The sequence below is a fragment of the Eptatretus burgeri genome, chromosome 3, assembly GCF_056783735.1.
Source record: "Eptatretus burgeri isolate ZD-2024b chromosome 3, Ebu_testis_v1, whole genome shotgun sequence".
Taxonomy (NCBI): Eukaryota; Metazoa; Chordata; class Myxini; order Myxiniformes; family Myxinidae; genus Eptatretus; species Eptatretus burgeri.
In genome coordinates this window covers 85,439,917-85,467,706 of record NC_140963.1, presented here as the reverse complement: position 1 = coordinate 85,467,706, position 27,790 = coordinate 85,439,917, and the positions used below count along the sequence as shown (strand labels likewise).

The 27,790-nt window shown below is 42.7% G+C and overlaps 1 protein-coding gene across 4 annotated transcripts in view; it reads left to right on the top strand.

Annotated features, from left to right (window-relative positions):
- LOC147030356 (band 4.1-like protein 5) overlaps window positions 1-27,790 on the top strand; it is a 124,097-nt gene that overhangs the window by 73,106 nt on the left and 23,201 nt on the right. For all 4 annotated transcript variants that reach the window (XM_085874307.1, XM_085874308.1, XM_085874309.1 and 1 more), the window contains 8 exons: window positions 6,747-6,916; window positions 7,401-7,501; window positions 8,826-8,853; window positions 18,619-18,791; window positions 22,866-22,951; window positions 26,393-26,562; window positions 26,857-26,989; window positions 27,204-27,281. In XM_085874307.1, coding sequence (XP_085730433.1) covers window positions 6,747-6,916; window positions 7,401-7,501; window positions 8,826-8,853; window positions 18,619-18,791; window positions 22,866-22,951; window positions 26,393-26,562; window positions 26,857-26,989; window positions 27,204-27,281 — 939 coding nt within the window. The remainder of the gene's footprint in view (window positions 1-6,746; window positions 6,917-7,400; window positions 7,502-8,825; window positions 8,854-18,618; window positions 18,792-22,865; window positions 22,952-26,392; window positions 26,563-26,856; window positions 26,990-27,203; window positions 27,282-27,790) is intronic.

Here is a 27,790-nt window from a genome sequence, read left to right as displayed (position 1 = left end):
TTCACCAAGCGCCTTCTCGCACCTGTGCCAACTAGCATACATACATCACCCAAGAGCGGCAGTTTTTGTAGAGTAAGAATGAACACATCTGTATCAGGAAACATGATATGTACACTTGAAGCAATTTGGGAAGCTCTCAAGGAATGTAGGATGAGTAGTGTGTCAGCCTCTTCTTGGTTGCTGTCAAGATGATCAACATTCAGGCCATTGGATATGGCGCCATTTTTCATTGATACAACAAAATGATGTCTTGCTGTCTTTCTACAAGCCAAGAAGTTTCTCTGCCAAATATATCGTTCGTTGGTCTTTGTTTTCAGTGTTGCTCAAGAAGCGTTTCAATGGCATATTGAACTGTGTGGAATCATTGACTTCATAAGTACAGCAGTTACTCATCTTCCTTTGCCTTCGGTTTCTAGTTTTTGCCTTCAAGGACTGCTTTATGTTGTAGCGATCAAAGACAACATGCACTAAAGTGTAACCTTTGGCTTTGCTTACAACGGATTTCACAAATGCGTCCTCAATTCCAATACACGTAGTGATTTGCTGACTTGACAACTCATGTACCAAAGCCATCCCATCAATTACGATAGCTGTAGCACTTTCGTTACCATAGGACACTGTATTTAGTTGGTCGGCTGTCACTTCAGCTTGTACCATGTCCATCTCCACATTTCTTATTTCCACTTTGGATGCGTCCATCGACGAATGCGTGACCTCTGCTTGACCATTCAAGTCTTCTGACGGTGTTGGTTCAGATTCCGGGTTTACTTCTGCAGGTGTTTCAGACGTTGGCAGTGACTCAAGTAAAGCCATCGGCTTTTACTTTTGTCCGTGCATGGAAGAAGAGAACCGTCAGACGAAAAAACGGAGCGAGGAAGGCAAGATAATTCGTAGCGGCCAATGAGATCTTCCAAATCCCATTCATCCCTGGTTCTTACAACTATCAGTAACCTCGCGAACAGAGACCTCGTTTGCTTCAGCTCAATCACCTTCGAGGGTAGCACTATCTTCACAGGCTTTGCTGCACCTGTCCACGTGAGTAGCTTAACTTCATTCATTTTGTCCCATAGGTTCTTCGGGCCGACGATCCTATCCTCTACAAATTTGTTGTAGGAATCCTGACCAACTGATGTTGAACGCAATGTATGTTTTTGAACGTTTTCTGGCATTACTGCATTTGTTACAAAGTTCTTCAGGGTTCCATCCTCTTGTGTGAACGGGTTCCAGGTAAGCACGACCGATTTCATCTTTTGGGTGTCTTGTTTTTGTCGATTTATGGTGGATCTGGAGATTTCATGATGCTTCGCTCTTTGGGAAGTTGAAATGCCAGCCATCTGTAGCACTTGTTCTGATAGACGCGTCAGTTCTGGGGCGATCAAGAAAAACCTCAGGAGTGCTGCTGGCTTCTGTGTTATGCCAGAGAGTCCACCTTTCACCTTCATCGTTCGGTTGATGTGTTCAATCCCATGATCAACACCTATGGCACACAAAGGTACTTGGCTCTTCTTCACACAGAAATGACCCTGACTAACTTCGGCCCAGATATTTGGATCACCTTTTTTTTCCAGAGCATGCATTTCGGCAAGATAGAGTGGTACCATCTGTGCATATTTGAGCCTGTTGTGCGCAAAAAAGTATTTACACAGGGGATTCCAATGCTGCCAACTGGAGTGTCCAAATGCCAGCACGGGTGGCACGAATAAGCTCCAGTAGAGTTATTACCATCGCCATATATCTTGTGGCCATCACAAACATTGGGTTGTTGCTGTTCCTCTCTTCAAACTGTGCGAGCTTTTGCTGTATATCTTGTTGCTCCATCGTTGCAAGGAATGTCTTGTATTTATCGTCAAACTCTGGTGTCACCGTCGCCCTGCAGGCACCAGCCAGTTCTTCTCGCGGTTCTTTGAGATTTTCTTGCAGATCACCTTGATTCTTGAAGAAGGCCTCGATGTACAAGTCAAAATATACCTGTAGTGTGGTGATGTAATGTGTGCATCAGGTGACCTTTGTAAATGCTTGCCTTCTAAGATTTGCCTGGTTGTAAGGGGACCGTAGATTTCTGCTGCAACCCATGCATCGTCTATTCCACTTCTTTCTATTGTGGACCCAATAGCTCTAAGTGTGCACAAAACAGTATGAAGTTCACCTATGTGAAGAACCCATCTCTCCTTGCAATCTGGCTGTAACATTTCAAGTTTCTTGGCTCTTTCATACAAAGCCATGTCCAAAGTGATTACAGCTTTTTGATTTGCTCCGGCTACAGATCTGTTAATTTCTTCTGCCTGTTTCAGAGCAGTCAGCAAAGTTGTGTATTCATGAGCAGGTGCTGCCACCAAGGATAAAACATGAAGAGATGTGGTTTCTCTGTTGGGTGTGGAGCACATCGAGTTGAAAGCGGACCATGTGGGAACTATCTGGTATTCTACAATGTTTTGCTTTGGGCATGTTTGATGACTCCCTCCTGTTACATCTGTGTTATCTTCATTATTGATACTACATGGAAGGAGCTGTGGTTCTGTTGGTGCCAGACTAGAAAGGGATCTCTCAGTACACGGTTACTCTCTGGCGATTGCGTTTTGGGTGTTGGTTTCGTTTGTGTCATGGAACTGGAAAACAGCAGTGGCAGTGGCATGTAATGTCCCCTTTCCATCTGGTGTATCTTTGGCGAAATCGACGTTGTCGATTGCAAAGAAGAGGAATCTTCCCTTCACAAGCGTTTCAGGAATATACAGACCATTGTTCTGTGCAGCACGCTTCAGCACTGCATGAGCAAGTTGCGTCTCTATGCGAAGGACACGCTCGTAGTTGATGGAGTACCCAAACTTATGAAGAATGTTCACTTCGGTCTTACTGCGAGTGGCTTGATGAACTTTCAGACCAATTCCAACCACCAGTGCATTCTCATTGTGACGTCGAAAGTCTGCTTCCCCATGCTTTGGCACAGAGGACACCTGACGATCAGACTCATATGCAAACTGTGCTAGTTATAGTCTGTGCTATGTTCCGTGTTACTAGTTGAATGCTATGCTCTCTTTGTGTTGACTCAAGTGTTAACATTGGCCCGATTAGGATCCAGAGGATGAATGCCTCCAGCGTCATGGGAACTTGATTTTCATCTAACAGGGAACCTTGAAATTTCCACGGCTGCTTTAGAGCTTCAGCGATGTCCCTTCTTATTAATTTGGCACTTTTGAAGACTGCTTTCATGTTGCTGCTCGCATCGCCAGCTGCCTCGTCCAGGTTGTCGATTGCGGCTCTTCTTGTTCTCGATGTGTACATCCGATCTGGTTATTCATATGCGTAGAGCGGTTGAACTCAACATCAACAATATTTTCTACAAGCTTACGCTTCAAACTCCTCCTTGATATATGCGTATCATTTGAACCATTGACTCTGAGGACATTTTGATTCGCTGCTTCTACCTCACCCATGTCCAGGATAGATCCTGATTTCAGCAGGCTGCTCATCAAGTAGAAGAATTCAATGTCTACTGAAACCTTGGTTATTACTGCTTCGTCGTCTGCTCTCTCCTGCTGTACCTGAGTTCGCTGAACGTGCTTCACCCAACAATACAGATGGTATTTGATATCAATCACATGGGCATCATTTGGATCTATTGCAGCACTCAGATTTACTTTCCACTGCTGATTATTGCTGTAGTCAACAGCCTTTCGGAGCTGTTCCCCGGTGTTAAACTCACTGATCTGGTGGAGTGCTCCTTTCTCTGAAGATCCATTACAGAAGAAGCAGTTGTTTTTATTGTATTGTTTGTCACCAGATCACATGTAACGTTCTGTTGACGATGGGTTCTCATGTGATGGTGGTTGTGTTTTGAGGTTCGTCCTTTCTGGTCGTCCAACTTTCGTTGGTTTAGGGACTTCACCTGCTTCCGGTGCAGCTTCCTATCTGTTTTTCAGCCGCTCAATATGGATTTTGTGCACTGCAATTTTATAGCATTCTAGATGCCATGTGACACCTTTCTGTGATAGTTCATTTGCCGTCACATCACCAAGCTCTTCTTGGATGGATATCTACTTATTATCCCCATAGAGCGACCGGGTATTCACACTCTGGATAAACAGCTGATATGATTCTGGTCTTGGGTGTTTAAGAGTCTTTCCAGATGCTTTGCAAATGCAGCATATATTCAAACCTGCCAAAGATGTAGTGCAACTTGATGCTTTTGTGCTGGAACTGGAAGGACTTGGGGATGATTCATCGATAACGATAACTTGAGAACAGTTTATTTCAATGTCCACTCGACGTAAGTTCCTTCACCCACAAAGCTTGGAGGTTAATCTACAACTACATCTACTACATCAGTCTTTTAGTCTGGACCCTAGACCACTTCTGCTATTATCATAGCTGACCTGAAAGGCAAAAAAAAATTAACATACATTGTATGTAGAATTGTAGCATGTCATAATGTTTAGAAAAATTAATTATCTTGGTGACATTGCAGTAATTGATTTAATATAGGCTGCACAGCATCTGAAATTAACAAAAAATCAGATAAGTCACGATGGTTATGTTCAATGTCATTATTGATATTGTTATCATTTTCTAGGCTGAATTCTGCTCAGTTTGATATATAACATGTCTAGGTTTAAACCAGAAACAAAAAAGTTGGTAAATTGTTATCATTGAAAAAAGTGCGATTCAGGGGCAGTTCACGTATCGGCTTGAAAATAATATTTAAAACGCTCAAAAATTATCATCTGGTGCCCACGGAATTACATAGGCCTCTACACTGCTGCATGAAATAAGGTTCTTTTTAACCAGTACAGAGCTCGAGAGGTGAGGGGTGAATTGATTGATGATAAGATGGAAAACCCACACAACGCATCTTCCCCTTCCCCTGTTATGAAGGGATGGCACCTGACTAAGCACACATACTAATGAAATATCTAACTAAGGGTTTCCTATGTGGTAGATGCAACTCCCCAGGGTCCATCCTTTCCATAACCGTAATAATGTATTTTGTGGGGTCAGTTTAGTGATTGTAAAAGTTTGTTCTGCATAATAACATTGGTTTTATGATGTACAACATTAATATCTGTTCAATGCTGATGATATGATTCTTGATGACGACAATGAGCTCGGATATTAAAATACAACAAAGCAGGAAAGCTTCCGTCCGATTCTTCTCTCCAGGGCTTCACGACAGCTGTTCACCGCTTCCCCCAGGACATCCCGCATTCATACACATGATCTTTTCTACCCAAAATTACCCTATTCCCAAACACTCCCTTTTCCCCGGTTATTATGATCCCCTCATCCCTTATCATATGTTGGTTGTCAGTTGGTTTGTTCCTTTTCTATTTCATCCTCATTTCCCCCTTCCTCTTCTTGCTGTGTTTTACCCCCATGCATCCTTCTCCCCCTCCCCTTGATCACACTCTCACTTCTCTTTTGTTGTTATGGTGTTTCCTCCTATCCATTTTGTTCCCTTCCATTTTACTCTTGCTCTACCATGCACCTCAATCATGTATACAACAAAAAAGCTGTTAATGGCAAGTCAAGCACAAGGGGACAGTCTTAACTGGATGATAAATAATAGATCCTGGACTGAATGCACAACATCTTTGCGAAGCATCTCGGGTTTTAACAAATCGCTGAAAGTAAGATTTTTTCATTGACTACACTTGGCATTTCTAAATCAAACTTGATTATTTTCTTGATTCGGTTAATCCCATACTGATGACAATGAAGTTATAATACCTGTTCCATGTGCTTCATATTATGACATCATCAATGTTGTGCACCCAAACCTTTCTATCTGCTTTCTTTAAGGCTCAAGGTTTTGTTCATTGTCTTTGGAGATGAACTCAAGTTAATTTTGTCTTGAACACTTATATTCTCAGAGGTTTGTTCCACAGGTCTCAACTAGAGCAAAGTCGATGCCGCACCATTGCAGATTCCCACGCTTCCCACCGAAAGCAAAGTTGAAAGATGGCAAAAAGTTCCACCAAGAATAACCCAATATCAAATTTTGAATGAATTTTTTTTTTCTCGTTTTAATACCTGTGACCCTCAGTCCCCAATCCCTGAGACATAAAGCGAGGTTCAACTCCAACAATTCATTGCATATTTCATGTGTCCCCAAATGTTGATTGCCTATACAACGTTTCATTAAAAAAAAAAAGTTTTGAATTTTTTGGGTAATTTTTTAATTGAATGTAATTGAATTTTTTGGGTTTTTTTTCACCTTTTGACCCTATAAGACCAAAATGATACTGGTCTGACACCTTCGTGTCATGTGGTGATCATAACTCCCAAGTTTGGTGAATTTTTTTTGCACAACCCATATTTTTCACAAAGCGTGGGGGTAATCCGTGAAAATTCCCTGATGGGTCCAGCTTTCTGTTTAACTCTAATTTTAGTTATGGATACCACTGTGACATCATGATCCACAACTTGCTATTCAAAGGAAAAAAAATTGGACTGTATTTTTCACATGCAGTCCAATTTTTTTTTCTCTAACTGTAAAATATTCTACTAAAATATCTCTATCTGTGAAGGATTTCATAAAGTAGGTAATAGTGCTCCATTTCACAGTTAACCCGAGGTAATATGATGACCTGCATTAGCGTCACATAATCCGGCTCATCAGAGCAAACCTTTCGAAGTCTAGTCCTAAGTGAACGGCTGCGTTTTACATCTGTAATGACAGGCCAATCGGTCGTAGATTTAGGGTGATGTAACGTGAGTATGATCATGATGGATGGACCTCATGCACTTCTCAGGGCAAGGAGCAGGAACATGAGTTTGAGTTTCGCCTTGACCACGCGGCGGCCTGCAAACACCTGTGGAAGTGTGCTGTCGAGCACCATGCCTTCTTTAGGCTTCGTGGGGCTGTTCACTCCCAGCCCAACCGCATCGGTTTCATTCGCATGGGGTCACGTTTCCGCTTCAGGTATTCCATCTCTTCTCACACCTTACCGCTCTCACGTCGAACCCTATCTTGGGCACCATAGGCTTATTTTCACACTTTCTACACCTCCCCTCGTGAGCTCCGTTCCTTGTTACACACCTTACCTCATGTGCCTCACATCACACCACACACACTACATTAATACAAAGTGTTTGCGTTGGATTGTGTTGAATGAATAACACAAGATGTGGATACGTTAACCACAGATTATTATCGATTTTGTGGCACCGCTTTGGATCAACCAACTTGTAACGGGGTATTGCAGTCCAAGTTTGGATTCCACAATAATTTAGTCTTGGCATGCATGGTTTAACAACATAGGAATGTTAACACCCTATAAACCCATGTTGTTGATGAAATTGATCTCCCCGTGTCACACATTGCCTGAGCTTAAAGCACACACCCTGCAAGGTCATCTGTTCTACCAACAATTGATAAGTTGGCCACATGTCCGCCATTTCCACAGTGGGAAGACAGAATATCAGACGGCTCGTACGAAGGCTCGTCGATCTGTGATGTTTGAGCGCCGGCCCAGTCGTCGCTACTCTCAACGGAACTTCAACAAAGGTACGCTGAGATCTTCCTCGGCATTCGTGTGCGTACACGGTCTGCAGAGCATCCAGAGTGTCAGCTGAGTGCTCAGTCAGCAGCATAAAACGTCCTGGGAACAGCTTGGCTGTTCAGGATTACTGCGCTCTTTGAACCCTGGATAGCGCTTGTTCCAGGCACTCGATCATACGGATAAATAAGCCACTGATCCGCGTTTCCCAGATTCCCCCAGACAAAGCATTCTCTCAGCTCCCCATCTTGAAAACATTTATCGCTGCTAAAACATGGGCCGACATCGAAGATGGAGGAGCCTTGCTTGCACCACCATGAATATCAAAGTATATCGCCATTTCCTGATTTTTGTCCTGACTTTCTCTGTGCTGGACGATGGGATCCTCTGGCTGAATGAAAACCCTTTTCAATTTTTACCATTGATCTAAAGTTCATGGAGGAACCTTTAAATGAAATAACTTGCAGAACAAAGCCATTGTTGGATTTGAATGCAATTTTACATGAACTACAAAGCCATTTGGAGAAATTGGACATTCGATGGGATTTCAACCCCGAGTTTCCAAACATCCTGAGTGGGTTGTAAAGTAAAGGGAATGCTAAGTAGGCCTTTTTGTTATGCTTCCCAAAAAATCACTGAAATGGCTGACTATGGAGCATCCTCGCTGTCTCGTCTGGGTTAGATCCCCAACCTGACTATAAACTGCCATCCTGGTGATTTGCAGGCACGGAGATCCTTCAGAGGGGTCGTTATTCTGGTTGTCCCTTCTAGATTCGTTTGCAGACGTAAAAAAAAAAATCCCTTCAAAAAGAGTAGCTATTGTGTGCCGGTATCCCCAACAGACTTCTAAAATTCCTGCTCTCATCTACCTAAGCCATTGCAACAGTGGCAAAGCTGTACGTGTACCCAGGAATGATGCAACTAGTAGATTTGGTGCTTTGTGCAAGTGAATGAGTTTACTCGTCGAAGCAATGTCCGACGTTGCATGAAGCCTCCTATTTGAGGTTTATGATGTTGGCCTTGAATAAGTTTCCTTTTTTCGTTACTTGATGTAAGTTTGTTGAATTTCATGGATTTTACTTGCACATGAAGCCCTGTGAGCTGCTGTGTAACTGAGTGGAGCAAACCTTGCTACTCCACATCATTCCGTTTCCATTTCTTCACAACGACTCTTGCTAAACTCACCCCCATCCCATCTTCCCGACCCAGTTTAAACATTTTAAATCGTTATTTCAAACTTATAAGCCTTAAACTACTCACCTCATATTTAATCATAAAAAACCCCTATAAATCTGCTCATCTGTTGTCTTTTTATTTTCTTTTTCTTTTCAGCAAATGCTCAACCAGAACATAACACAAGGTGAGTCGAGCATTCATCCCTTTTTGAGCTACTTTTATTCCCACCGGCACCATGAACAGTAAACCTTTGTGATTGTTAATCACTCAATCAACAATGAGAAGTGAGTGAATCACTTGCAGTGAGTGATGTGATTTGCAAAACTGAATTGTTAGATGATGAAAACACACACGCACGCACACACACACATGCCTGGTGTTGGCTTTGTAGTTAGGGTGACTGGCTTGGGATCTTCAGGTCCTGAGTTTGAGCCCTGTTGGCTGCTGAATTAATACCAGACCAGGTGGGGTTGACTCAGCCTGTCATCCTTCTGAGGTCGGCAAAATGTGTACTGGTGTACTGGTATAGGGGCACAGCATCAGCGGCATCGGCGCGCCCCAACAAAATCAAAGCTACCCGGCAACCAAGCTGCCATGCGCAAGAAGAAGGCGCACGCACACACACACACACACACACACACACACACACACACACACACACACACACACACACACACACACACACACACACACACTGAGCCTAAGGAATGATACCCTTCTGTCATTGAGCAGACTTGGAGAAGGCAGAGAAGGCATCGGCTTTAGGGTGTCACTCAAGCGCAGGTCTCAACTTGTCTGGCAATGTCCTGCCATCGTCTGAAGGATCTCTGGCAGCTGTCACATACATTTGTGTCTCTGTTAACCTCCACTTCTTGACTTTCAGCAGCACACTTAGTTCTGTCCATGTCTACTCTTCTCTCTGTACAGGCACCTAATCCCTCCGTTACATTTACTTCTCCAAAGATTTCTATCCTCGGCATCAAGAAACCAGTCATTATCTTTGATGTTTAACCTTTTCAGGTCTTTTCTCACTTTATCTCTTCATCTGAACTTTGTTCCATGTGCTGGGCGGCATTTTTGCAACCATCCAAAAGGAGTTTCTTTGGAATGTGATCATCATCCATCTGGGCAAGATGGCCAAGTCAACGGAGCCTCCTGGCTGCAATTGCATCTTCCAATGACTCCTCCATTCATCCCAAACATTCTCACTATCTGCACACCACTGATGTGCCCTTAAATCTCGTTGTTCAGGCTTGGCAACTCCTAAAATGTTTCGGAGGTATCGATTGCAGAAAACATCTAGTTTCCTGGAAGCATTTCTCTTTGTAGCCCATGTCTCAGCTCCAAACAGCAGTCCACCAAGCTGCAACACATGGTAGAACAGTCTCTTGATCTTGAGAGAAAGGTCACTGTCCATTAAAACATGTCTCCACAGTGTTCCAAAGGCTCTCGAGGCATGAGCAATCCAGTTCTCTCTCTCCTTCAAGATGTCTCCACGTGAATCGATAATTGACCCCAGATATCCAAATTCACTTTGTCTCAATTGCTTCCCCAATATAGATTTGCTGGAAGTCATCTTCATCATTGCAGAGTACTTCAGCAGGCATTAATTTTATCCGGGGCACCTAATTTCAGCCCCCATTCAGAAGGAACTTCTTCAAAAGCCCGAACTCTCTCTCTCTCTCTCTCTCTCTCTCTCTCTCTCTCTCTCTCTCTCTCTCTCTCTCTCTCTCACTTGCTCTCTCTCTCTCACTTGCTCTCTCTCTCTCTCTCTCTCTCTCTCTCTCTCTCTCTCTCTCTCTCTCTCTCTCTATCTCTATCTCTATCTCTATCTCTATCTCTATCTCTATCTCTATCTCTATCTCTATCTCTATCTCTATCTCTATCTCTATCTCTATCTCTCTCTCTATCTCTATCTCTATCTCTATCTCTATCTCTATCTCTATCTCTATCTCTATCTCTATCTCTATCTCTATCTCTATCTCTATCTATCTCTCGCTATCTATCTCTCTATCTTTCTCACAGAAAAGCCAAAAACATATCCAAGACTGAAGTTTTAAATGCTGGCTTCAACACTTATCTCGTTGTTTGTGGAACCACTGTTCAAAGAGATTCTCGGCTAAAAGGGTTGACATCTCAGTGATGGACAGTGCTCAGCTGATAATCTGATCATCACTGAATCAGGCATTTAATAAGCTGAAGGAATTCTTCCCTTCTCTTCCCTTCTCTTCCCTTCTCTTCCCTTCTCTTCCCTTCTCTTCCCTTCTCTTCTCTTCTCTTCTCTTCCCTTGTCTTCCCTTCCTTTATCTTCCCTTATCTTCCATTATCTTCCCTTATCTTCCCTTATCTCCCCTTATCTTCCCTTCTCTCCCCTTATCTCCCCTTATCTCCCATTATCTTCTCTTCTCTTCTCTTCTCTTCTCTTCTCTTCTCTTCTCTTCTCTTCCCTTGTCTTCCCTTCCCTTATCTCCCCTTATCTCCCCTTCTCTTCCCTTTCCTTCCCTTCTCTTCTCTTCTCTTCCCTTCTCTTCCCTTCTCTTCCCTTCTCTTCTCTTCTCTTCCCTTGTCTTCTCTTCCCTTGTCTTCTCTTCCCTTGTCTTCTCTTCCCTTGTCTTCTCTTCCCTTGTCTTCTCTTCCCTTGTCTTCCCTTCCTTTATCTTCCCTTATCTTCCATTATCTCCCCTTATCTCCCCTTATCTCCCCTTCTCTTCTCTTCCCTTCTCTTCCCTTCTCTTCCCTTCTCTTCCCTTCCCTTCCTTTCCCTTCCCTTCCCTTCCTTTCCCTTCCGTTCCCTTCCCTTTCGTTCCCTTCCCTTCCGTTCCCTTCCGTTCCTTCCCTTCCCTTCCCTTCTGTTCCTTCCCTTCCATTCCCTTCCCTTCAATTCCCTTCCCTTCCCTTCCGTTCCGTTCCCTTCCGTTCTCTTATCTCTCTCTCTTTCTCTTTCTCCTGTATACTTTCTTTCCCTCCCCCTGTTAATGCAGAAACACATGTCCAAGACTGAGCTATAAATGCTGGTTTTACCACTTCCCCCTCGGGAGCTGTCATTGTTGGTAATTTTTGAGAGGTCTCTTGTAATTTGTCGAACTCATTTTGTTTGAGAATTCCTCTAATCTGGTTCTCTTTTACTTTGTTTGTCAATCCATTTTGATATCACTCATGATGTGTTTGGTTATGAAAATGAAGGAGAAGTACCCCCATGGAGTGGGATCCAAACGGTGTGCAGGCCTCACCAAAAGCCTTGAATGTACCGCTAATGTTGCCATTAAGACAAGAACATCAGCTTCGTGTATGGCCATCCATTACGCCCTTAAGGCCAAGGTGTATGTTTGTGCATTATACCGTACATGGACTAATTTTGGTCTTTAGTCTGAAGTAAGTGTTTGGTTTTGTCAAAATATTTTGATTGTTTTTATCTTTATTGCATAAAAAGGTGTTTCTCAAAAGAAACGTGCCCACGTCAGATGCTTAAACTGCTGAGCTTGAACACTTGTCCTTGGAGGGTTATCTCTGGTATTTTCAAGAGACCGAGCTCTGCATTCCTTTTCATCTTTGTCTTCGCTTTGCTTTTCCTTTTCTCGGAATCCTCCACCATTTGTTCACCCTCCCGTTGCTCTTATTTTCTTCTTCCTGTCTCGCCCTTTCATCTGTGGATCCTGCTGTTTGTTTGGTGGCCTGTTATTTGCGGACAGTTTGCTGTAAATGGAACGATGCTTGAGGAAATCCACGGAACAGCTCGCCGTCTCACCGATCGTGACGAACAGAAATGTTGGTGAGAGACGAGCTACGGGGGAGCAGGTGCATCAGCCGTTGTGTGCCAGATTGACATTACGCCTCGGTGCGGAAATCCTGATCACATGACGTCAAACTCTGATTCACATGAATAGCTTTCTCGGGTTTACTCCTCAGATCGACCTTGGAGCATGTATTTTATCGTCGCTCGTTCGCCTTCTTTTGACCAATGTCATGTGATGAGTGCTGTTGCATAGACCCTCAACATTTGTTTAACCTTTCAAGAATATTTTCTTGCTGGATCTTTTAATCATAGTGTTCGAGATCACTGACCCCCTGCCCCTATTTTATTGCCATATCACTCCTTCTCCCACTTTTGTTCACCTGCGTTGTTGTCGTCCCGTTTCTTTTTGTCCATCTTCTGGTCTTGATAGATATTTAACAGTCTCACTCTGCGAGCCTGACAAATTGGTTAGGAATTTCAAATCTGGAAGAACTTCAAGTACATTGAAAAGAGTTTCTTAAAAATCATTGTTGAAAGCTTCACCTAAAACAGGTTTTTTTTCTCTTTCTTTCTTTCTCCTCTCTTGCTTTGTCTGTCTGTCTGTCTCTCTGACACACACTCGCACACGTACACACATTTTAACCATTTTAAGGAAAAAGGGAGATTGCAAACAATGTTTTGTGCGTCCTCGGTTTCATTGTCAATGTTTTAAGTGTCACATATGTCCGTACTGAATCCCCTGGAATGAAGGACGACTGTGTTTTGTACAATGGGTGTGTGTCTAACCATGTTTGTATATCAGCGATAACTCACTGCTTATCTCCTCTTTCCCAGCGATATCGGGACTATCTTGTCCCATTGCTGTCACACTGCATCGTTCTCTTTGTAACCATAATGGTGCCACGGTCTCCTGGTGAAGACTGTACAATGTCACCTTCTCGTTCCTCTTTTTGTACACCACTCCTTCCCAATTCCATATGTAGGCGATGTATGACGTCATCGCCCGGACGAAGGGAATACTCAGTTGTTACTCTGTTTTCTTGTTTGTTTGTTTGTTTGTTTGTTTGTTTGTCTGGGCGATATCTCAGACATCCTTTGAGCTTGGAAGCTAAAATTGGGGACAAAAATGAAGATGTGCTTTGGGAAAAAACGGTGTTTCTACTTTTTTGATAAATCACTTAATTGATTAATTACTTAATTGTATATCGATTTATTTTATTTCTCATCCTGGCAATATCTCAGGCATATTTGAGCTCGGAAGCTGATATGTGGACACGACAGTGAACAATGATTTGGCTATTAAGGGTATTTTTGATTTATTGATTAATCAATGAATCGATTAATTATTTATTTTCCGATTAATTAGTTAATTTTCAAAAAGTTACAGATTCGGACGAAACTGTGGTGGTTTAGGTATGCTATTAGGCAATTGATTGAGAAATTGATTGTTGTATGATGATTATTTATTTATTTTAATTACGCAATTAATCAATTATAGTACACCATCCATCCATCCATTGGGACCATACTCTGTGCAGAGTGTTGGTGCTGCCTCAGCAGTCTCCTTGGCTAGTGGGCACAATCCTGGACGGGTCGTCACTACGACACAGAATACCAGCATGCTGGCACTCATTTTGCCAACCTCAGAAGGATGACAGGCCGAGTTAACCCCACCTGGATTGTTAATTCAACAGCTGAGTGGGATTTGAACTCAGGACCCTCGGATCCCAAGCCCAGCACCCTAACCATTAAGCCAACACCAGGCATATAGTACACCACTCCCTCCCAATTCCAACTCTATGTGGTGCGAGGCAGCATCGCCAGGCTCCGAAGGCACCCGGCGATGTCGCATGCTGGAGGATGTTATTTATTTATTTAGCATCTGGGCGGGGTACTTTGACTGCACCACTACTTGGTTTTTCTCTTTACTCACCTCCTCCATAAGTCTTCTTTATTCCTGCCTTCCTTTATCTTCCCCTGTCTCACCAAGTTTGTCGTCATTTTTATTTGATCAATCATTTGGTCTTCACTCTGCGAACTGTCCGCATGGGCGAGTTGTTGGTTAAAGCTTTGACAAATCCATTTAACCAGGATGTGATATTAGTTTGTACAGATGTCAATTCTCTTCTGTTATTGATCTCTTTACCATATCACCCACACTATGCCTTACACCTCGCACCTCTAACACCTCTACGTCATTCCATGTGTCTCTTACTTAATTGCAGCCTTTGATCTGTTTTAAGATTTCAGTCAAATGAACAAAGAACCTCATGCTAAATAGCTATTGGTGAGATGAGGATTTATTTATTGATGTTTCTGTTGAGATTGGTCACACACAGACACACAGACACATGTTGACCTGCTCCATGCCACGATACATTTGTTTGAATTATTGTGCTGAGAAATATATTAACTTTCCATTTGACTTGCTAAGAGTGTATCAGGTGACCTGTTAGTTTGATGACCACGTGGGTTTGTCAGTTATTTCTCATTCTTCTCTCAATTACTGATACAATTGCATGCACATAAATTAATTGTTTACTTTATTTGTGTTTGGGAAATAATCAATTGATCATCAGAATTTAATTTCCATTTTCATTGAAACGGCGATGACTCCATGTTCACTCGAGTCGCAGACCTTTTCTAGTCCAAACCCCTTGGAGACGGTTTGGAATATAAATGGCGTTCCCATACATTTCATCTTCCTTCATTAGGTTTGAATCTCACAAATGTGGTTTATTTTCATTTTGGATAGCCTGCGGTTGCATTTGAACCTGGCTTTGATTTCGTCCGTAAAGGAAACAACGTGTTGCTTGAGTTTCGACTTGGAAAGTCTGGGAAACCTAACAGTTGAACCTGGAGCCTTAAGGCTGGGAATGTCTGGTTTCAACGCAGCCAAGCCCAAGCATCTGGCAAAAGAAGTGTTGAGTTCGCCATCTTTATTTATGACCACATCATTGTGTGCTGGACTCTGAACAGCATTAGGGGAAAAATACCCTCCTTCCCTTCTTCCCTCCATCCCCCGTCCACGTGAGCATGCACCGTGTCCCGCCTTTCAAAGTGGGGTCACTGTGGTGGTGGTCATAGGTCAATGGGGCCTTTGGAAGTTGAAATTGGCAGCATGCAGAGCTGGCCATGTGTGTCCCACGGGAGGGATTTTGGTGGCAGGAGATGCGATTAGAGCCAAGTCCGGTAGCCAAACGCCAAAATCAGACCTACATATCCTTCGGGGTTTAGCCTCTCATTGGAGATGCGGTACAGATTGCTATTAAGCTGGCTATTCTTCACAAGCACACTGGAAATTAGTTTTATTCACAATAGTTTCAACTTGCTTCACAATCCTTCATTCCCATGGTCCGATTGCATATCCTATGTCAATGTGTCCATTGTCTTCCGTTGTCCTTGGCTTTTATGTAATGCATGGAGAATTAGACACTATTGGGGGGGGGGGACTCCCCTCATCCCCTCATCCCCTCATCCCCACATCCTCACGAGTACTCTGTACTTCTGGTTGTCTGACTCAAACCTTCAGGGTGTTGCTCCAAATTCAAACGCTTCAAACCCCTGCAATATATTGATTGGAATAAAATTGTCTGTGTTCTGTTGTTACATGTTTGATGAAGTAAGTCACATGTTCCATTGTACTCAGAGTATCTCTGCATTCCATGAATTCTGCAGAAACCATGAACTCGTCAACCTTCTATCGGCTCAGCCCTGAAAGCCTTGAGAAACAATGCCGGGCCTTTAAATTCCAACTTATTCAGCAAATATTTTCCTACTTCACTGAAACTTTGAAACACAATGTTAGGCTGCTTGGCACAGTCGTAGAGACGTGCGGAATGTTGTGGAACTTGCAAGGCAGAGCAAAAGATTTGCTGATAGTGGTTGACCATCGTGACGTGTATAAAGCTTTTGGTCGGGTTTTTTTGGTGCAATTTTATCGTGCAATCTTTATTAATATTTCTTTTAATGTTTGTAACCCATTAAAGTTTTAATTGACTCTTGTAGTTTGTATCAGGGCTATTCATTTAATCCTAACACCAGGCCAGAAGTGAGTCGTACAACAACGATGTTGCACGGAATGATGCCTTTATTACCCTGCACACACAAACTGAAAATCAGGGTTAAGCCATTGGTTCATGTCTGTCTGTCCATCCGTCCGTCCTATCAGTTTATGATCGAGAAACAACTTATTTTAATCAAATGTTTTATATTTTGAATAGAAATGAATAGAAAGACAAGTCTTTTGTTTTTACCGTACTTTGTCTCTGAATTTGACCCAATCACACATGCGTGGAGAAGAGTGAGATGATTTTTTTTTTTACTCTGCCTGCCTGGCAGTCAAACAACAACTGAAAATCATTCCAAACAGGAAACGTACTGTTTTTAAGGACGTTGTAAAGGACACAAACAACAGTCACGAATAACTGATGTAACGTGTTAGATCGGGCGATGTAATAGATGCTGGAGAAAATGGCAGAAGAACCTGTAATTTTATTTAATTTATACTCCTTCAAACCTCTTTAAATCTTTATGTAAATTGAATTGCATATTTGGACACTGTGTAACACAAATCGTTTTCATAATACTTCCAAGAACCATGCAATATATCGATATGTAGCATTAGAGGGCATGGCATGTGAGATAGTACAGGACCGGGGGTGAAAAAGAAGCTTCCATATGTCTATGTACATCTATGGTGACCAATAAAGCCTCCATCTCCGAAACTGTGACTTAACGTCGTCTTATTACAATGTACAAGGTGATGTATAAGACTGCTTCACTAGCGCTAAACTTCTGGATATTAAACGATCGTTAACACGTTGACTGCCAACTCCAATGGTACACACCACTCCCATTTGCCCGCCAAGTGTACACATACAGGTACAGGTACTTTATTTTTTAAATTTTACCCTTCCATCAGCAAATCTAAGTTCATTTTTTATCCATCGCTGGGGAAACTCCACATTACGAGAAAACTCGTAGCAGCCAGTGAGACGAGACTTTCAATTCCGTATGCCAGGTACGAGCTATCTCGTCCGGTCGGACTATGTTTAGCACTGAATTGAGTTGGTATGACGTCATTGCTAATGGTCGATCATGTGCTGAGTATCATGTTTTTTTTCTTTTTTGATACTTATCATTGCCCTGCAAACTGGCACGTATGGATGCAGATGAAGTGACAAAACTTCTCATGGAAACTGATAATGATGATCGTGATTATTACAGAGATTTATTTTCACTGAACTGCCAGCAGATCGTTTGTTGCGTTATCTGGCATGGCATCATATTCTATTTACAATGAAATCGCGTAATCTTTCTATGAGAATGCTCGTAATGGCAGAATCTGGTACACCCAGCACTACGAGTATACTCATGGTTGCCAGTTGACATTCTTTAAGATCATTATTTTATTAAAATTGAAGTATATATTTAAACACTGCATAGGGTATCATGTTCTACGTGCTCTCTCGTTGCCATATGTGATTGACTTTGCATGTCTGAATGCTCATATTGTGACACCATTGTATTGTATTTGCATCTTGATCAAAGGTGTCCTGTCTTGTTTTATTTTTTTTCATTATTATGGATGTGGGAGATCGAGCAATGCTGTGTGATTCATTATCGTAAAAGGCATGCCTTGAGTTTGACAGACTTTAAGATTTTTAAAAAAGGATTTTCAAAGCTCTTAGTGGAGCTTGTACAGAAATAACATGCAGGACAAAGGACCCTGGCCGACATTGCTCCTCCCAGCTGTCATCAGGGTTAGAATTTGGAATTTGGTGAGAGTCAGTATCAACACACAATGGCCTACTCTTTTCTAAAGGCAGCGTTGGATCCTTAACTTTTCACCACCGAATCCTCACAAACGGCAGAGCCTTAACGTCCCTCTGAAGGATGGCACACTCATGAATGCATCGCCCCATCTGCAAAGCACGGTGTTGGTGATGTATGTACAAGTACAACCACTTTAGGAGACGTCAAATTAAGTATTGAATCAAGGCAATACGTGGAACTTCAACCTCAAATCCCAGCAGCATTCGCTCTGAGCTGCAATGGGAATGGCAAACAAGGGCAAAATTTACTTGCGCATCTTAAACTCATGAATCTCTGTCTTTAAACCACGTCTATGCAAGTACAGTTTACAATGCAAGATTTTTTTTCTGTGTCCGTAGCAATTGTGTTCTGATATTTGCAGCTCTTCCATTTCTCTAGGCCGCAGATTCCCAACCAGTGTGACAGTGGAAAACCTGTTCCTCCGAGGGAGAATGTATGCTCAGAAGGATCAATGACAGAAGTGAAGAAACCCGAAGGAAGACCAACTGAGGAAGGATCCACTGGGGGAATTCCCCTGGAGAGCCATGGGCAGCCCCATGAGTGTGAGGCCGGTAAGATGTTTAATCAGAGTTCAAGGGAGTTTGCTCTGAAAGATTGAGCCAGAGCTCCTCATTGGTTAATCTTACCATTATCATAGCTCTTGTAATAAATATCAATCAGTTGTGGAAGGCTATAACCGGTAATGAAAGATAAATTGAAGCCTGGATTGGAAGATAATCCCATGGAAAAGCAGAGACACTCAGTCTACAGGGGCTTTGTCCATAGCTCATTGGAGTACTACTGCTCTCTGTGATGGGCTGGTGCTCCAGCATGATATCTCTCTCTCCAGGATCTGTGGAATATAAAGCTTTCAATATTATAGGAATCTCCCATGATGGGGCTAAAGCACAACATCTGTTGCTCTCACACCACATGCAGCTCAGTGGTCTCTCAGTGCTCATTGATCTCTTTTCTACCATCTGCTCTCCAACATTGCTCCCTCCCAGTAACCTCCTTCTGGTTAAACTTCCAAAATCTAGGCTGACTCCGCACCTTAACCATTTTATTCCTCGCTTCTCCCCATCTATGGAACTACCTTCCAGAGACATTTCTGTTTCACTCCTCCCCACCCCTCCCCCCCAAATGACTTAAAGTAGCGTGCACCACCATATCTTGTCATCCCCAATTCTAACCCATGATCTTTATTACAGCCATTGACCTTTCCGAACACTTGTAACCATCTTACCTTCTAGTTTCAGTGTTTCCTCCCATCTTCCGTTTCCTCGTTCCTGTTCATTCATTCCCTTGATGTTGATCCCATTTTTCAGTCCGTTCTAAAGCAAACAAGGAGCTGATATTCTAGGTCCCCCCCCCCCACCTTTAATGTGGTATGAGGAATATGTCTGTGTAATATGAAAACTAAATGTTCAACGGTTTTTGAAGTATCGAGATGGTTGCTATGGTAACATAATTCAGCCAATCACTGCCGCGATCGAATCATGTCGAGATAATGTCATGAGGAATAGACATCTGCAACATGAAAGCTGTATGTCCAACAGTTTTTCAAATCACGCACACAAAAGCACATTGGGAGATGATCGGTCAGTTGGGCTGACAGAGCTCATTTTAATGTCCCCCCCCCCGTCTCCGACCTTGTCAGAGGGGTGAGTGACAAAAAGAACTTGGCCGTAATGGTGATTTGACACCAAGTTAAGGTGGAAAGAGACACAGAGTGGGTGACTTAGGAGCTGACTGCTCATTTGCAATCAAGTCTTTCTGTTCGCTCCATACTGAAGGAATAGCCGAGAAATGCTTCAGCAAATGCGATGTCACAAATGGTGCAATTCTCCTTGCTCTGGCTGAGCTGAGCTCTGGTGGCAGATGCTTGGAAAATCGAGAAGAAGAAACTGCAATCCTGCCCAATTCTGCTCGAGGAGACAACCTTTGGGGACACTTTTGTTACCTGCCTAACAAGTCCTCGTCTCAGTGGAACATCTAGTTTGTTCACATTTTGTACGTTTTTATTATGACTGCACCTTGATGAGTTTGTAACCACAAACGCTCGGATGATCCTTGTCTCCGATGCTGATAAACCCACATTGAGATCGGAGCTCATAGTTTCAGTCTTGAACTTGCACAGAGTAACCGCGACATCATATCCCGACTCTGTATCATGAGACCATCCTTGGCTTCATGTGGAGAGTGTCTAATCGCATGTGTTGGAAGCAACCAATTCACATTTGGTCACATCACACAAGAGTTTCACACCACCCTTGCCGCAACAATGGGTGAAGATTTGTCGGAGTGAGTACCTTTGTCTCTTCAAGGCTGCTTTTGATGAATCATTGATGTTGAATTGGGCTGCTCAACACTCTACAAATAGTAGTGGGTGTTGGTAACAAAGAGTAGAAGTTTTGAGTTAAGTGGAGGCATCATCTTATCATGATAATCCAATTTCTGGGCATTGTGTCGCCATCATACCTCGTATTGTGATAGTTCATCGACAGCTTTTGCACCAAACCTGACCGTCAAAGTTAAAAGTAGGAAAGACTTCTACAATAACAACAACGCAACGTTCCTCGGCCTTGTTTCTTTACTCCCGGTAATAGGTTGATCCTGAACACTGTGAGCAGCCTTTATGCCAAGCTGGGGGAATGGAACAACCTGCTTAATGTGACCCACGTCTCACCATGAGTGGTTGTCATGCACTCACTATGCAAATTATTAGCAGGCACTGTGAAACGGGAATCTGTTCTGGCCTCTCTTCTCTGTGCTCTATCGTGTTTATTCTTCTGTATTTTATTGTTTTCCAACTTTTCTATTTTATTGAAACTTTTTTTTTCTTCTATTTTTGCTTCTTTTCATCCTTCCCAGGAAATGTTTGTGGAAGTTTTGGCATCTTTGCATTCAGGGCGTCTTTCAGCCCGTTGTTGTCTTTTAAAATTGAGCTTTAATTTGATTAATTTTTGTCCTGCTGGTGAAGCTCTGAGATATAAATAGTGCTGTCTGAAACCATTGTTTATATAAAATCATGAAGTCAATCGATCATAAAGTTCACTCGAAATGTTAGCTCAATGACCTTTGGTCCTCTGGCAAGATGCGACGTAATGTGAAGTTGGTTCTTTGTCTTTCTTTTCTTGCTCGTGTTTGATAATGATGCAGAGCATCCGATCTCCGATCATCTAATTTTACTGATCAATAATTATTGATCTACATGTCACTCTTCACCAATCTTGGGCGGTGCCTGTGCCAGATTTGTATTTGCTTTTATGTGATCCTAAAGTTCTGCTCAACTCACCCGGCACTTCCACTGACTTTCGGCTTCTCCAAATCCTTTTCTGAGGATTTTCTTCCATCCATATAGAAAGTGGAATTATTCATTTTGATCCACAGAATGCTCCCAGTATCTCAACTAGCTACTCAAAAGCCTTCGATTCTTTTGAGACGTATTCAGCATACCAAAATACGTCTCGTAGGAATGAGTGTCCGCCATTCACATGAAATGCTTCCATCATTCATTTTTTTTTATTTCTTCCAAATTTGCCCCTGTCTAACACAATTAATAATACACGTGTGATGACGCAAGAATTTAACGGATGTATCGGATGTAATGTTGACAACCTCCGCAAGACAGCAACGGATCGGAATTGACGTGTGAACGTCCATGGTCCACGACTCCACGTGCTCGGAAGTCGGAATTCGGAAGTAATGTGTACATTGCTTTGTTCAGTTGATCTCTGTGCACGTGCTTGCATGATGTGAAAAATGCTTCGTGAGGTGAGAAGGTCATCATAATCGGCCCATCAGACTGAGAAAAATGTCATGAAATTTAAACTGAAAATTGAAAGGCGAGTACTGTACTTTTCTTTTTTGGAATCACCAGAATTATCGTGCACTTGCAATTGCACAAACACGATACGTATCGGACATCTGGCAACCCTGACCAGCACGCAATGGCTTGACATCTCTGACATGGACAAGCAAATGCTATTCACTGGGACAGATGCATTGAAATCCTTTGTGAAGGATATTGTGCATGTTTCATTCTGAAAGATGTTTCTGAAGGATTTCTTTTCTGCGGCTCCTTGTTTACAAATCGCCAGGGTGACAGTATACAGGTGGCTTGGGAATCAAACCCAGATCGGAGAGCTCAAAAGCAACCCTTAACTCGAGCTGATTGTCAGCAGTAATATATTACTGCAACCATTAAGCTATCCCCGTCAGCAGCACCAAAGTCTGTTAAAATGGACTATTCTTCTCCATCTCCTTGGTAATTAGTTTTCATTTTCCATCTCTCACATTTCATTCTGTAGTTGAACTAATATTTATATGTTGCAGCTCTTAAAACAACTTTTTACATGACAATACTGCTTGCCAAATTATTGGGAATCCAGACTCAAGGAACTTCTGAATTAAAAGTTTGGAAAGTTGCAAACAGTAATTTTTAAACTGATGAAAGCAATGATTTTGATGCATTGTTTGCGCTGAGAATTGTATTGTTTGTGCTGAGAATGCACTTCTCAACATAGTTTGCTTTAATCAGGTGTGTGTGTGTGTGTGTGTGTGTGTGTGTGTGTGTGTGTGTGTGTGTGTGTGTGTGTGTGTGTGTGTGTGTGTGTGTGTGTGTGTGTGTGTGTGAGATGCAGAGTCACAGGATGAAATGTGTGCTGCAAACTCCAGGGCTGAAGGCTGCTCTTTTGACGACTTTGTTGGGAAGGATGACGTCACAAAGGTTCCAAATTCACAGAAGTACTGTCATTTCCATCATGATAGAAACCATATCGACACAACTACATGAGAATAGTTGATTAATTACCTCCACCACCAAAGGTGGATGGAGGTTATGTTTTCACCCCTGTCTGTTTGTCTGTGTTTATTTGTTTGTGAACAAAATATCTCAAAAAGTTGAAGACTGATTCAGACAAATTTTGTGGATGGCTTGGGTATATGACAAGGATGAAATGATTAGATTTTGGTGAAGATCCGAATAAGGATCCGGATCTGATTTTTTAAAGTGATTTTTCACCATTCAGAGATAGGGCCAAAAACTACATGTAGCAGGATATCGACAAAAGTTGTCAATGGATTCAGATGAAACTTGGTGTGCAGGTTGAGTATGTAACAAGGAAGAATTGATTCGATATTGGTGAAGATCCGAATCTGGATTCGTAAGTGTTTTTTCAGTGATTCTTCAGAATTGAGTGATAGGACTAAAACGATATATAGCAGGATATCTCAAAAAGGTGGTGACATATTCGATTGAAACTTTATGGATGAGTTGGTAAGGTGACGAGAACAAGCAGATTAAATTTTACTTCATGTCCTAATCCAGATCTGGCCTATCAGCGGGATACAAAACGTAAACTAAACAGCCTAGCGAAGGTATGCACTCTACCGAGTGCCCTTCTCTTTGTTTCTCAAGACTCATCACAATGATCGCCACAATAGGATCGAGGTATATCTAGGATAGAAAACATGAAGCAATGGAAGAGTACAGGCAAGAAATGGCTGTGCAAACCTAATTACGAATTGCAAGTGCACTTGACTTGTGGTTCGCAAGCACAAGGTATAACTAGAAGGGCACTCGGTGGAGCGCATACCTCCATCACATAATGCCTGATCCACGAGAACATATCGGGCCCAATACATTTTTGGAATATCAAGCTATACAGTACTGCATCGTTTTTGGCCCTATCATTCAATGGCAAAGAATCACTTTATAGATTAAATAATTCTCGTATCTAGATCCGGATCCGGATCTTCACCAAAATCGAATCAATTCGTCCTTATCACACACCCAACCTGTCCACACAGTTTAATTTGAATTCTTCCACAACTTTTTTGAGATATCGTGCAATATATCATTTTAGCCCTGTCTTTCAATGGTGAAGAATCACTTTTAAAATTCTCGTAGTCGGATCTTCACCAAAATCGAATCACTTCGTCCTTGTCACACATCGAACCTGTCCACAAAACTTAATCCGGATCCGTCCACAACTTTTTGAGATATCCTTTACACAAACAAACAAACAAACAAACAAGCAGTCAGACTGGTACTAACGAAATCGTCAACTTGACCTCTGACCTTGTCTAATAAAAGCTGTCTCTAGAGAAGGTAGCGACGCAAACCAGAAGTTTCTACGATGATTTTGTACCAAACCATCAAAAATCGTAATGTCGACCGAAGCAAAAATCTCCATTTCTCCACGCAATTATTTAAGATTATTTTATTAAGTCACAAAACCATAATATTCGGCCATCCACCAACAATCTTTACATAATCCGATGGCTTTGTGAGTCAGGCATGCGACGATAACCTTTATTGGGATAAAAAATGACTTTTAAACACCATCTTTATCGAAAACACCGTCAGCGCACACGCAAAACCTTTACGTGACTCAACGACGCCTCTGCTCGAGCGCGCTGCACCACGTGACGCGGCGAGCGAAATATTTTTTATACAATCTTAAAACGTCTCCAAAACATCCGATTTTTACCAGAATTTCGACAACCGAGTGTTAAGCGTCTTAAGCGATTGCAAAAACCGAAGACAAAATTAAAATCGAAGTTAAAACGAACTCGTAACGTCGATCGAAGCAAAAATACTCCATTTCTCCACATGAATTTACAGAATTATGTTTGACCTCACTGTGACCTTGACTTTTGACCGATTTTGACCAAAATCTAATCAGCGCTAGCCATCACCCTCCTGAATCACGTGGTGTAATTTGACATTGGTAGCTTTTTCCGTTCTCGAGTTATCATGCCTACAAACAAACACACACACACAAACAAACAAACACACAAACAGAGGACGGAAGTCATCAATATACTCACGAAATCTTTAGATTTCGTCAGTAACAAGCAGACAGAAAGGGGTGAAAACACAACCTCCTTCACCTTCGGTGGCAGAGGTAATGATCAAGAGGCAGAATGGCTGGAATTCCTGAGGATTTTTAACTGTTCCTTGAAACCCTCTCTTCCTCCTTCCTTTCCACTCCTTTTTTTTATCCATACTCTCTGGGTACAAGAAGAGTGTAACACAAGTAACTTGGATACATTTGCTTCATCAAGCATTCACTATACATCTACATCACATTAATTTAATTTAACAGTTTATCAACTTGAACTCACTGGGGAGAGGGGATGTGTGTGGTGGAGAAGTGGGGATGAGAAAAGTGGAGCAAGCACAGCCATCATCTGGTTGTTAAAGAGAACACGTGCACAACACCAGTTTAGAGCAAAAGCAGGAAGGTTGTGGCTGTAGCCTAGTGGTGAGGATATTGGTTTGCTTGCCCAGAGGTTGTGTTAAAATCTCGGTGAAGCCAGGGGTATTATGGAGTCTAAGCTTCTGGAAGCAACACTAGATTTGGAAAACCCAGCTGACTCCATAATGACCTTCGCCTACATAGTGATCTTCAGATGGAGGATAATCTGCCTGCCTCGCGTGGTCATAATGGCTTTGAGGTACGCACACTCGTCTCAAAGCTGTCTAGTCTGTGTGTGGATCCTGACCCAGCTATAAACTGTCATCCCGGTGTTTGACAGGCAGGGTGATTCATCAATGTGTGTGCCGTCATTGTTACGGGCGTTAAACAGGCGTCCCATCTGCCAGCATTCATTGGTGGACGTTAAAAATCCCATGGTTTCCTTTGCGAAGAGTAGGCGCGAGCTATCGCCAGCACCCTGGCCAAATTCAAAATGATTGCTCTCACCAGCAGAGGGCATTGCATCAGCGGCACAGCCTCGCCCTCAGCCAATGATGCTACCCCGCAGCCTTGTGCTGCTTTCAAACGAAGGACATGTGGTCATTATGTGACATCATCAAAAATCCCCTTAAGTTAAAACAAATCAATGTACCTTTGCTGCTTTTGGCTTTACCTTAATGTTTTGCTTTTTTTTAAACAATCTCCAGCCATCTTCCATCTTTTGTTTGGACAATGTTGAGAGTGATCACATCTGGCTTTATCCGATTGCAAAGTGAAGGAGATGGAATTGTTCAAATGAGGGGTGATGCATTGGTTTAAATGTTTATTTCCTCTCGGTAATGTGATGTTCAGCTGCACATGATTACTCTTAAAACAGCAGCCCATCAATGAAAGTTCCTTATCACCGAAGCGCTGCCACACAGTTAGCATGTGGCGATGCGATGAGTGGCTGCCTCCATTTCCAGATTCAGGATACCGCAGATCCATACCAGGCCTCGTCTTTGGCTTCGACAAGCTGTCTGCCACATCCGGCCCAGCCATCTACTCACCCCAGACCCCTACGACCTGCTGCCCCACTTATCAATGGACGGATGATGTCAGGGAAACCGACTGCGGCTGCTTCATTGTGCACTAGGTAATGCTGTTCTGAAATGGATTTCTTTGCTTTTTTGTTACATTTTTGAATCATGGTCTTCACCCTCTATGAAGGGACCCTGACCTTTGCAACAAACACAGTGGGGAGGCGTGGGTGGGTAAAAGGAGTGTGGGGGGGGGGGAGTAGGAGAGGGTTGTACCCTATAAGTATGTGGATGGGTTGAGTCATGTAGGTTTTTGGATTGGTTGAGGTCCATAAGTGAATTGGTTTCCACTTTTGGTTTATGGGACAATTGAAGTCTTTATGACCCGTTGTCTTTATTTCTATCTGCAGCATTGTTGGCCATCAAGGTAAAGAGCTGCAGCTGGACTCGCAGATCAAGGGGCATTTGGCTGGGACTGGGCAGGCAGCCGGTCCTGGTAACTCCCATCGCCGAAAACCACAAGACTCGGCACCTCCACGACCAGTAAGCGATTGGCACATCACCTTACATCGGCCCAAATGTTTCCATGGTGAAACCCTGAGAATTCATTGTGAATAAATTGCCATTATTTTATCTTTTCATGAAAGGTTTTTCAAATTATATGTTTCCTCGGGGACTGTCCATTTGCTGCACCACAGAGAAAACACAATTACATTTGTGTAGCTTAGCCTCCATGACATTCCCACTCCATGTTCAGCCCTTACCCCAGGTTGCAGGGGTTCGTCTCTCCAACCCTCTTGACCAGCTGGTGGATTACAGTGACAAGACCCCTCTTGTAAGTGTCTCGCCGTACATCATACCATCGTACCAGGATTTTATTTGTTTCCAGAAGTACAAGCATCATACGATACCAGAAGCATCGTAATGTACCATCATACCGTACTGCATCGTACCAGAAGTACAAGCCATGAAATTATCATGCAGAAGCTTTGATGGTCTCATGTCGAATGCATCTCTGAACCCATTGACTAATTTAATTTGTGGTTTAAGTCACTGACTCAGTCTGATGATATACTTCAGAGGAAGTGCACCTTTGAGCTGTTTGGTCTGGGTTTGATTCCTGACAAGACTGTAGATTGTCAGATTGGTGTACAAAGTGCACCGTCCCTCGGATGGACATTAAGCTGGGTGTCCCATCTGCTAGCATTAGTTGGTGAACATTGAAGATCCCACGGTGTCTTTCGCGAAGAGTAGGCGAGTAATCGCCAGCGATCCAGCACCCTGGACGTAAAACAAATTCTTGCCCGAATCGCCTGCTGTTGATTTATATCAGGCCTGACTAGC